Source organism: Rhinolophus sinicus, linkage group LG03, assembly GCF_036562045.2.
Source record: "Rhinolophus sinicus isolate RSC01 linkage group LG03, ASM3656204v1, whole genome shotgun sequence".
NCBI classification, from domain to species: domain Eukaryota; kingdom Metazoa; phylum Chordata; class Mammalia; order Chiroptera; family Rhinolophidae; genus Rhinolophus; species Rhinolophus sinicus.
This window is the reverse complement of record NC_133753.1, coordinates 58,187,606-58,200,095: the sequence shown is the minus strand read 5'-3', so window position 1 is coordinate 58,200,095 and position 12,490 is coordinate 58,187,606. Positions and strand designations below refer to the sequence as shown.

At 46.4% G+C, this 12,490-nt stretch overlaps 1 protein-coding gene across 2 annotated transcripts in view; it reads right to left on the bottom strand.

Moving 5' to 3' along the window:
- Positions 1-3,554, bottom strand: part of SHC4 (SHC adaptor protein 4) — a 109,065-nt gene extending 105,511 nt beyond the window's left edge. The window contains exons 1-2 of one of the 2 annotated variants that reach the window (XM_074327768.1): positions 3,439-3,529; positions 2,581-3,218 (exon numbers count right to left, since the gene is read on the bottom strand). In XM_074327768.1, the coding sequence (XP_074183869.1) occupies positions 2,581-3,165 (585 nt within the window). In that variant the 5' untranslated portion in view covers positions 3,166-3,218; positions 3,439-3,529. Of the gene's footprint in view, positions 1-2,580 lie in introns of both variants that reach the window. The other variant, XM_019730684.2, reaches the window with a different exon arrangement.
- Positions 3,555-12,490: the final 8,936 nt, after the last annotated feature.

The following is a 12,490-nucleotide window of genomic DNA, read 5'->3' as shown; positions in this document are numbered from 1 at the left end:
TGTGGTGAAAAGAGCAAAAAGTGGCACACAGGGGACTTGGGTTCTAGCTCTAACTCTTTTTCTGACTCTCCTTGTATGGCCTTAAAAGATCATTTGTCTGGGCTTCAGTTTCCCCACAGGGGCTTTAACTTGATAACTTCTGAGTCCCTTCCATCTCTCAAAGTTAGGATTCTATGAAAATTAATAAAGTAGGCTCTTCCATGTATTTTGACATCCTACCAGAGGTATTAACCGGTGTCTCATGTCACTGTCTACTGGTAAAATAGTGTGGCTCACTTGAGTCCCAGGTCAGCCCTTTTCCTGGGGTCAGTTAGCATTGCCAGGAAAAGACAGATGGTGTCCTCATTAAAAATCTAAAATGCCAGTGGAGGCACTCCCCAGGGAAAATGGAGATCACACAGCAACTCTTTGCACATTTCAAATTGTACAGGTGTGTGGGTGTGGGGCGTGGAAGGAGGTACAGGAGGGAAGGAAAGGCACAGCAGAGGGGAGAGGATGCCTAGGTGATAGGAAGCCAGGTGTAACAACATGGGTTTGGAGAGTCACTTGTTTTCCCATGAGGGACGGCAGACACATAAGCTTGACAGATGAGACTGTGCCCATGAACTTTCAGTAGATACATAAAACTATTTCTATCATGAGCAATGCCACTGTGGGGGAGGGCGAAAGCTGAGTGTCCCATAAATTTTTTCAGTTATCCATTTGCTAAGGCTGTCCAAGCCTGCTCTCTCTGTAACCCTTCCAATGTTCGTTATTTGGCCGTCCTAAAGATCTTAATTGCCTGTTTGTAATACAGTTATTGGGCTAGCGCTGAAATTTACATCTTCAGATCAGACGTCTCATGTAAGTGCTAGTGTTACGCGACTGCCTACCTACAAATAAGTACCACTTAGATATTATTACTTTCAACTGTAACATGTCAAAAGCAAACAGCATGAGCCTCCCTTCCCAACTCACTCTTTCTATCGCTGACATCACTAATCCCATTCTGAGGCTTAAATTTGAAGTTATGTTTTACACCTCACAACCCTTCACACTAGTCATTCACAACTTCCATAAACAACAGTAACACATCCACCACTGCTCAATAAATGATGACTGTTATTCATATCATGACCTGAAATGTTCTGACCAATCATCCAAAACTATTGGGACTTCTCACAGAGTCTCCTGCATTCATCCCTTTCTCTCATCTCCACCGTCACCCATGTTTTCATCCCTCTTGCCTAAACTTCCAGAGCATCTCTCTTACTGGCCTTCCCATCTCTACTTTTTCTCTCCTTCAGTCCATCTCAAATACGTCCACAGACTGACCTTTTTGAACCCACTTCCCTCAAGTCATAGTTTGCCCACAAATCTATGAGGAATCTTGTTTGCTAATCAGTGTTTAAAAACTCCTCATTCTGCATTTAAGAGCTTCAGCCAATCGCTTCCTCCTCCCCAAGCTACCCACGATGTATATTTGTCTTTATTCAATACGACAATTAATAAAGTTTGTTTGAGCACCAACTATGTACCAGCCACTGTCTGTATCACCCACTAGCATCCAGCATTCTCCCTCTTCTTCACTTAATCCCAGCTAATGTTATGCTCCCCTGCAGCCACCCCGGTGATAACCTACTGCCTTTTGGACTTTGCTTGTATTCTTGCCCTGCCAGGAATCTCTTCCCTTCTGCCAATTCAGATCTGCTATCTCTTCCAAGGTTCACCTTCTCCTGAAGGTTTCCCATGTGAATGAATCCCAGACCACAACAACCTACTCCTTTTCCTGAATTCTCTCAGCATTCTCACACAGATATCTATTGCTAAGTATATTTCTCTTATTCTTTCACATGCATTCAAGGGTCTGCCCGATTGAAATGTGAGCACCAGAAGGGCAGGGGCCCAATCTTGTTTGCTTCTTTTCCCCAGATCTGGAATGGACCAGGGCAGCTACAAGGCCAGTAAGGATCCTGATTGCACTCAGAGCTCATGGAGGAGGCCCACTCGCTGCAGTGCAGGCAATAAAGGCAAAAACTGAGCACCAAAGACCTACGACTAGCTCCTCATACAAGGCTAGAGACTCGGCCATGTTTTGTGAAGTGTTTCTTAAGTGCTGAATTAATTATTTTAAAAAAATAATTCATTTTTTTTATTGAAGAATAAATAATAATATGAAGAATTTTTATTATTCTTCTAGCATGGAAACATCTACTGAAATACAATGGCCGGTATAGCCTACCGGGTCTCAATCACTAATCAGATTTGAAATTCTTGACTCTTTTTGGCCAGAATGCTACAGCCAGTGGGGACAAAAAGGCACCATCTCGGCTGTCCCTATCAGAAGCTGCCCCCTCACCTGGCAACTACCGACAGGTTAGCACCAGTTCATGTCCTTGAACCAAAGTTGTCTGTCTCCAGCACAAGCCAGGTATTTGCAGGGAAACCTGTAAGGCCAGCTCGCCTCCTCCCTTTGGTCCAGTTGCAATGCCTTGTCCAAATCTAGCCCACAGCCCGGTGATGTGCCGCCCCTGCACAAAGCAGGGAAGAGGCCCCTTTCCCCAGGAGTTCTTAGGACTGCAGAAAGGGGAATGGACTTACCCTCACATAGTAGCTCATGCCCGTCCCCAACACGTGCTGCAGAAAGTGTCTGTCCTGCCTGCTCCCCGGAGTTGGCTCCCCAGGGCCGGGAAGGGGGCAGGCATCAGGAGTTACAGTGGTTGCCCTGTGCCTCACCACGTCCTGCTGCGGCTGAGGTGCCGACCCGGCCCTATGTAGACTGGTTTCTGGGGAAGCCGGGCTGCTGGGAACTGGATCCTGGCTTTCCTGGAGCTTCAGCCGGGGCACCTCTTTGGTACCCAAGCAAAAGTTTTTCAGACTCAGCAAGGTGGCTGGGTTGGCTAGCTTCACGCTGGCCATGCGCGGGATCAAGGTGCACAGTGGGGTGGGGCTCTCCTGGGACGCCAAGGTGGCATCTTCAGCCGGCAAGTGAGGAGCCAGGACGGGGTAAGGCGGCTGCTGCGAGCTCTTGTTCCCGACGGAGCCTCCGGGGCTGCCTTCGTCCAAGGACGTGATAGACTCGTTCCGAAAGCGGCTGTACTTGGCCCTGTGCAGCATCCCGGGGTGCCCGAAGAGTCCTACATACAGCACGAGTCCTCCCAAGCTGTCCTGACTGCGTTCTCGCATAGCCTTGGCAATGCTGAAACAGGATACTGTTGCATAAATCGCCTCGTCGTCTGCTAGATAAACGGTACGGAAAACAAATGCCTCAACGCCCCGCGCAACTCGCGGTGGCCACCTCTCTGCTCCCGGCTCCTTCGGGGTTGGTAGCCCAAGGGGAAAGCGCCTCCCCAGCTGACTTCAGTCCCTCTAGCCCAGGCTGCAGTACCCGGGGTTCTCGCCTTGGATTCCTTGCTGGGAAAGTCTGGGTTCGGGCTCGCGGCGGCGGGGATCGCTTACCGCCAACTCTTAGGCACAGAAACCCGCCGAGCACCCGCCCGCGGGTCCCGCCGCATCACCAGCGGTGCTGGAGCCTTGCAGAAATATTTAGTGCCCCCCCACCCCCACCCCCAGCCTCCCCGCTGCACACAGGAACTTTCAAACCTGCTCCCTCCGGTTCCCACAGGGCGGGGCAATGACTGGTCTATTAACCCTTTATTTGTTCCAGTGATTGTTCATTTAAAAAGGGAATAAAAAGAAAAGGTATATATGAGCCAAAGGCCCTTCTGCCTGAGTTCGTGGATTCTGATGGCCGCCCTCTCTTGGAAGATCTTGTCTTGCATCCGTTTGGGCCACAAGCCAGGGGTACTAGTGACCGGGCGCTGCATAGCATTCAGGGACTTGCGGTCTCTACGTGTGCCTCAGATCCCCTCCCAGCCTGCCCATCCACGCTCGGAGCTTCCCTCCCTCCTGCACAGTCTCAGAGCTTCTTTCAGGAGCGCGTGGGCCGCCGAAGGCTGAGATGGGCAGGATGATACGCAGAGTGTTGAAATTTTTATGAATGAACTTTGCTGAATGAATTTCGCTGTGTGTGTGCAAGCTAATAAATCTGTGAATGAAGCTGAGAATAGCTGTAATTGACTGATGGTCTCAGGGGTGCTTGGTTTTTATCCAATCAGGCAGCAGCTTGGTGACTCATGCACCATAAATATACTAAGCTAGTAGCCAGGAGAAAGAAAGCTGGAGGGAGAGGAGAGAGATTCTATTTTGTGATTAGCAATGAAAGGGTTAACATGCAAGACCACCTTTACTATAAATCATCAGTAAGCTGGACAGCATCAGGTTAAAAGGTCTATTTTGTTGTGGTTGCTGCTGTTGAGAGCGCTGGGAAACCCAAGCAGAATTAAAAATTAGATCCATTGTTCCACCCATATTAGGACATATGGTACATAACTCCTGTGGGGAGCCAGTGATGCATTTTTCTTAGAAACATAGTTCCTTTTTTATTGATTGCTGGTTTCATCTGCCGTCTGGTGCCACTTCCTGTACCTATCAAAAGCATTCTGAAGACACGGTGACAAACTGCAAGAGGCTTAGCACACAGGAAGCCAGAAAGGAAGCCAGGGGAGGGAAATGCAGGTTCTTTTAGGAAAAGACAAGAGGAAACTGCTGAAACATTGGGAGGATATGGAAATCACAGAGAAGAAATAAGGAAATCTCTGCTGAAGGTTACATTTCTTGGTGAGCCAAGGCTCTTATATCTGAAATTGTGCATTCATTCAAAAATTAAAACTAACTGGTAACCACAGGAATCAAGGATGCCGTCTTCATTGTCTTATTGCCCACAAGGCTGCATTAGGCTCATGTGTGTTCATGACTTTGGTGGCTTGAGCTCCTTGGGGATCCAAACACAGGTTCTGAATTAAATGGTTTCTGTGACCAGCTGAAAAGGCATCTTTGCTGGCTTCCTGCTCCCCCGCAGAAATAATGCACATTTTCACATCCTGTCTGCCAGATCTGTTAGGATGTGTTTTTCCTTGGGAAGGCCTTTTTGGATCTTCATAAACTCTCCCTTCAATCCTTCCAGCTGACCTCCTGCTGGCAAAACTGAGGCGAGTGGCTAAATCATTTGGAAACCACATCCCTGAGGAGACACTGGCTCTGGGAAAGATTGTCAAGTAACCTTCCTCTTTTTCTTTCTTCTCTTTCTCTGTCCTCCCCTCCCAGGGTCTCCTTCTCTGCTATTGCAGACCCCATGCTATGCTGCCTTGAGAAAGTTACTTTACCACTCTGTGGCTGAATTTCCTCATCTGCTAGGGGAAGCTATCTAATGGAGATGTTATGAGCGTTCATGAGATAATGTTAATTCCCGCAAACTTGGAACCATGCTTCAGACAGTGCCTGCCTCATAAGTACATGCCAGTCTGTGGGAAGAAAGGCCATTTGAACCAGGGCCAGCTGTCCCTGAAACGGATACTTTTACCCCAACACTCTATACCATTCTGGGCAATTACAAAGAAAAATTGGCACAAATTAGGAGAAGCCAAGAAAGCCAACACTGTCCAAACAATTTCCTAACTACTGTGTGGATTTGGAGAAGGTGCAGAACCACAGGAGCCCAACTGGCTGATATGAATCCTTGCTGAGGTCTTCCTGACTGGAGGATGGGGTGCGCAGGGGACCTAGGTATCCAGGTATGCACCTCACCAGGCCGATTCCAGGGGCTCAGACAGGCCTACATTCCTCTAGAGGAGTGAATCCTAGGAGAGTTTTGGGGAAGGGGAACCAAGTGGGACCAGTTGAGGTAAGAAAGCAGCCATGGCCACTGTGGACTGTTATCTGTCCCTGGCAACCCTGAGGACCTTGGCTCTCCTAGGCAGCTCTGCCCAGGCCTTTTGTCAGGGTGAAAGAAACCAGATCTGCAACTGGGGAGTAGGGAGACAGCCTCAGAGCCCCAGCCAGCCAAGCTGAGCAGCTGTCAGCCAAAGGCAGGGGCTGAAAAACTTCCTAGTTCTTCTCTTTTCAAGAGAAGACCCATTAATTGAATAGATTTCCATTCCAGGTAGGTGGTTGGCTTGCTAGGACACGAAAACATCCTTTTTAGATAGTACTGATGAAAATAATACTAAAAGGAGCGACTATTTATGGAACAAAAGATAGTTTACCTGTGTTAAAAAACAAAATTCAACTGAGTAACTTTGAAGATTTAATTAGCTTTATTAAATCATTCATGGATTGGGCCGCATGCCATCTAGCAACTAGATGGGCATTGCAATGTGTTGTACAAAATGGAAGGTCTTTATAGGAAGCAGGGTAGGACAAGAGAGCTGTTAGCCAGAAAAAAAAGAAAAGATTATTTGGGGGCCTAGACACTTCTTTTTGGGCGATGAGCACTGGGAGGGTTTTTGTCCTGCAGATTGCCTCTTTTTCCTATGCCTACGTGACAGATTGCTTTACTGGTGCTTGATGAAAAAATTCCATACAGATTAAGATTACATTTCTGGGAGAGGTTGAAATTGCAATTACATCAAGTATTAACTCTAGGTTTGGTATCATGGGCTTTTAGCATGAGTGATGCCATTTTGGGCCTCTTGGTTTTTTTAACACCTGTATTCTCATTCAATCATTATAACAACCTTTGGAGCCTGGGACTATTTTCATCACCACCTTACACATGTGGAAAAGAGGCTCAGGGTAAGTTCAGTGACTTGGCCAAGGTCCCCTGACAGTTGAACAGTGATGCTGGGACCCTTCCAGCCGCTGTGCCTGACTGCAAAGCCTGTGCTGCAGCCTCTGTACTCGGCTATTTCCTGGAGCACCAGAGAGCTCAAGTTTAGATCCCAGGCCTACCATCTCTATGTTGCAAAAGAAACAGTCAAGGCTCTGAGTTTACAATAAGCCACCCTGATTTACTGGCTTGTCTAAGCCTCACAGCCAGTTAGTGGTGGCTCTAGTGTAGAACCAGGTACTGACTCACTCCAACCACGTGCCTCCGCCCACTGTGATACCAGCCCGCATGTGCAAGAACCTAACTCACACTCAGGCTCACAAAATGTCAGTGCTTGCTCCTTTCTCCAAATCCTTGGAGAGATCATCATCTGTAACATTCACCCCAAATACCTCACAGGATTGCCAGGAGTAAAAACATGAATAATAGATAAGAAAAGCCATTATTGTCATTAAACCAGCAGAGTACCATTAACCCCTCTCATCCCTGCCCTTGGAAAGCAGGATTCTGCTTAAACCACTGTGATATACCTTCTTTGCTTTGAGACATCCCCCCTTCCCAGGACACCTGTTGTGAATCAACTCAGCCAGCTTCTTAATGGATAGCCTGCCCTGGCTGGGCTTCTTGGATGGAACTGGAGGGTTCAGGGAAGAGCTGGGTCAGGCTGGGCCATAACAGAATTAGCCAGGTCCTGCTAGGATTGCTTAGAGGAGTGGGGGGAAACGGGATCTGGGTAAAAATGCCTGCCTAGATTTAGAAGAAAACCCATTGTGGGATTTGGGGTGGAGGAAGGGTGTGCTAGAGAGAGTAGGGAGGCGGAGATAGAACAAGACAGAAATAACCCTGGGGGATGTAGGCCAATTGCCACTTTGGAACAAAGTGGAGCAGGTGGCATCAGAGTGCTATAGCACAAGGACTCTTATTCCAGACACCAAATACCATTTCTATTCCAAAGCAGACCTACTGAAGAGCTGTAACTGGGCAAGACCTACTCCTGAAGAATTTTCACTGAGGATGAGTCCAACAGCCCATCAGTGAGGAATGAAAACATTGCTAAAGCTCTATTTTGGGAGGGGGGAGGCGGGATTCCACAAGACAGTATTTATATAAAGCTCCTGCCAGAGACCAAAATACCACTTCAAGGATGGGAAGTGAGATGGTGTGGAAGGGTTGAGTCTCTGAAAGCCAGGGCCTAGCATCACAAAAATGGGGGCAAGTCGCTTTTTCGCTTCTGGTCCCAGGCACTTAGGGAGCTGCAGGCTTCTGTGCAAATGAGGCCAAGTCCAAGAATCACGCCACGCACAACCAGTCCCGAAAACCACACAGAAATGGCATCAAGAAACCCTGATCACAAAGATAGAGGTCTCTTAAATGGTGGACCTCCAGTTCCTGAGAAACATGCACTTTGGCAAGAAGTACAAGAAGGGCCTGAAGAAGATGCAAGCCAACAATGCCAAGGTCATGAGTGCACGGGCTCAGGCTATCAAGGTCCTGGTAAAGCCCAAGGAGGTCAAGTCCAAGATCCCAAAGGGCGGCAGCTGCAAGCTGTCAACTTGCCTACATCACCTACTTCAAGCTTGAGAAACGTGCTCATGCCCGCATTGCTCTACTGGCCAAAGTTCAAGGCCAAGGCTCAAACCAAGGCCCCTGGCTGTGACTGCAGCTCTACCTCCAGCTCAAGCTCAGGCTCCGGCTCCCAAATGTGCTCGGGCCCCACAAAGGCCCCACACTAGAGGACTCTGTCTGAAGATGTGAGGAAAGAAGGATTAGTGTGACCCCTGCGCTGCCGTCTGCATGGGGCTGGCATCCTCCTGTCGCTATTTGTTTAAATACACCTAAGGCAGGATCTGTTAGAAAAGAATGTAGGCAGGTCCACTCCCCCCAGAGTTGTCATTAACTCTGAAAGCAATATCTTCCTTTCTTCCTTGTGCCTCCTGATCCAAATGTTTTCAGTTTTCTCACAGTCTTCAACCTTGGTAGGTAAACAGTTCTCTGATGGTTGCTGTTGGCCCTCACTGGCTCTCCTGGAACCAGAACCAAACCAGCTAGAAACAGCACAGAAAAACAGATATTTTCCTGTAATATACCTGGAAGCACGAGGTAAAAAATTAGACATCATGCAGATGAAAAGTAGATGAGTTACCGAGAGTCAGGTTCCACTGCAAATAACATAAAAATCCAAAAGAACAGTGGCTTAAACAAAACATTTACTTCCTTGGAGGTGGAAAGTCCAGGGATAGTGTCAGCTCTTGGCCATCCTTAAAGTGTATCTCTTCTCCTCAGAGTCCAAAATGGCTGATGAAGCTCAAGCCATTTCACCTGCGCTCCAGGCAGCAAAATGGATGAACGGACAAAGAAGGATATGTCCAATCTCTTAAAAGAAACATCCTGGAAGCCTAATACAACATTTCCAGTTATATCATATTAGCCAGAACTTAGTCATACGGTTGCACCTAACTATAGAGAAAATGAAGTCTTCATCTGAGAATAAAAAGTCTTTTGTCTGGGTGCGTGGATGCTGCACATAAAATCATAGTCTGTTACTGGGGAAGGAGCAGAGAATGGGTATTATGGTCGACAACAGTATTTCTACCACAGTAATCTTTTCAGAAGACCTTCTACCTAGATAGACTTTAAAGCTGGAATAGGACAAAAATGTCCTTTGTCAATGTGGCCCATTTTCCCTTTTACACACACACACACACACACACACACACACACACCTTAAAAATGGCCCATATGTTAAAAATAGGTCCTGTCAGAACAGAAGTTTGCCTCTGCATTGCCAGTGGGATTAGGCCTCTGAAAGATGTTCAGGTGCTTCCAGGGCCAGTAGCAGGCAGTGACAGGAAGTGCATCCAGGCCACTGCTGATGGCGGTATAAATGGTTAATGGGCTCAGGTATAGCTTACAAGGAGGAGCGAGTGGGTGTTGGACAGGCGTCAGAGCAGGGTCATCAGGAGGTGTCTGACTCAGGAGCAGGACTCCGATTCTAACTGTGGACTGGAAAGAGAAAAGGGCACAGACAGGGCCCTGGACAGACCAAAACTCTAGCACTAAGACCTGCCTAAGCCAAATTCATTTCCAATCCTCTTTTCCTTTGCCCTCCTCTACCAGGAAAAGCTAACTACTTACTTCTCGGGCTTCTTTTGCAACTGCAGGGGGTGGGGGCATGTGACACAGTGCTGGTCTATGATGATCTGGTAATGAAATTCTGATGGGGGCTTCTGGGAAAATACCTGCTTTCCTGCTAAAAGGGGCAGACAAAAATGGAGCCCACTCATCTCTCTGTATGTCTTCCTGTCTTGAATGTAAATGTGATACCTGGCGCTGTGGCAGCCATATTTTAACCACGAGGGAAAGGCCAACCAAATTATCAAGGCAATGGTCTTAACATCATTAAATCACTGACACAAGACCAGCAACCATCTCTAGATACATAGTTATATGGGGGGGGGAGGAAACACAAAAAAACAACAACAACAAAAAAAAACCTTTACTTGTTTTTAGTTAGCTGTTACCTGTTACTGACAGCCCAAAGCATTACTATCTGATACAAATACAGTGGCAAAAACAGGGATACAAGATGAGCAGGGCCTCCAGGCAGTTATGAGAAGAGACTATGGTGTCTAGTAGAAAATGTCCAAATGCAGTCAGAGTCAGACCAACCTACTTTCAAATCTGGATGCTGATCGTATGGTAGGCTGTCTAAAGGCTCCTGAAGGGGTCCAACCCAATAGCTGGGACATGGTGAAAGGAATTTTGCAGTGTGATTAAGATTTAGACCTTGAGGTGGGGCGATTCGGTGGGTGAGCCCAATTTAATCACACAAGTATTTCAAAGCAAAGAACCTTTCCCAGCTGCGATAAGAGCCAGGAGACTTGAGACAGAAAAAGGAGGAGAGCTTTGAAGCATCAGAAGGACTCAATCTGCTGTTACTGGCTTTGAAGAAGAAGGAAGGCTGGCCATGAGTCAAGGAAGCCAGGAAGGGCCCTTAATTGACAGACAACAAAGAAACAGGGATTTCATATTTACACCCACAAAGAACTGAATTCTAACAACCCAAATGAACAACGACAAAAACAAACAAACAAACCCCTCCCTAAAGCTTCCAGAGAGAAATGCAGCCTTACCAACACTTTGATTTTAGCCTGGGTCTTCCAACATACAGAGCAGTAAGATAGTAAATTTCTGTTGTTCAAGCTAAGCTGGTGGTAATTTTTTATGGCAGCAATAGAAAACTAACATGGATTTTGACACCAGGAACGGGGTGCTGCTGTAACAAATACAAAATGTGGAGTGGGCAACAGATAGTGGCTGGAAGAATTTTGAGGGGCATTATCAAAAAAGCCTAGATTTCTTTGAGTGGAGTATCAGCAGAAATATGGACATTAAAGATATTGCTAGAGAGGTCTCAGAAAAACTGAAAAACGTGTTATTGGAAACTAAAGGAAAGAGGATCCATGTTATATGAGTATAGTGGCAGAAAACTTAACAGAACTGTGTCCTGGAGTTGTGTGGAAAGAAGAATTTGTTAAAAATGAAATGGGGGGGGGCTGGCCGGGTGGCTCAGGAGGTTGGAGCTCTATGTTCCTAACACTGAAGGCTGCCGGTTCAATTCCCACATGGGCCAGTGGGCTCTCAACCACAAGGTTGCCTGTTCAATTCCTTGACTCCCTCAAGGGACAGTGGGCTCTGCCCCTTCAACTAATAACGGCAACTGGACCTGGAGCTGAGCTGCGCCCTCCACAACTAAGATTGAAAGGATAACAACTTGACTTGGAGAGAGTCCTGGAAGTACACACTGTTCCCCAATAAAGTCCTGTTCCCCTTCCCCAGTAAAGATCTGAAAAAAAGAAATGAAATAGGATATTTAGCAGAGGAGATTTCCAAGCAAAGTGTTCTGAGTGAGGTCTAGTTTCTTCTTGCTCTTTTTAGTAAAATGAGAGAGGAAATAGATAAATTTAGGGAAGAAGGGTTAAACAAAAAAGAACCATGATTTGATAGTTTTGAATATTCTCAGACTATAAAAGATGCTAAAATTATAAGACTCACTGCCAGAAATGTGTGCTCTACAGGAAAACCAAAAGTGTGACACCTTGGAAGGACCTAAAGGTCATAGCATAAAGTCACATAAGAGGCTCTTAGATTAAAAGTGTACCACACAAATACCCTCAAACTAGAGAGCTTAAGGTCTGTTCTCTCAGCCGTGTCTACAAAAGCCAAAAATAGACATGGAATTCTCTATGAAAGATTTGTGACTGAGACTCTTGCTAATGGAGTAAATCCTCATGACATGCATGGGAGACCCACAAAATTCTTCAGAATATCATGCCAGCAGAAACACTGCCCAGGGGACAGAGTGGCAGGTCAAAACGGATTATTCCCAGACCTTGAAACCTAATGGAATTTTCTCAGCTAGATTTAGAAATTACTTGAAATCACTGCCTCTTTTTTTCCTTTCGATTTTCTCCCTGTTTGAATTGAAATATCCCTATAACTGTTATTCTATGCCTGTCCCACCATTATCTTTTGAGAGCAGATAATATGTTCCTTTAATTCACAAATCCACAGATGGAAAGAAATTGTGCCCCAGAATGGCTCATTCCAAGCTTCACCCATACCTGATTTAGATGATGGGATTTTTGGACTTTGAGTTGATACTGTAATAGGTTGAGACTTTGGGGACCTTGGGATAAGGTGAATGTAGGACAGATGTGAACTCTGGTGGTCAGAAGATGGACTTACCTGTGGGAAGTTAAAACAATAAATTTGTGTTGCTTAAACTGCCAAGTTTTGTGGTGTTTTGTTTGCTTGTTTGTTTTTTGACAGCAATAGAAACTA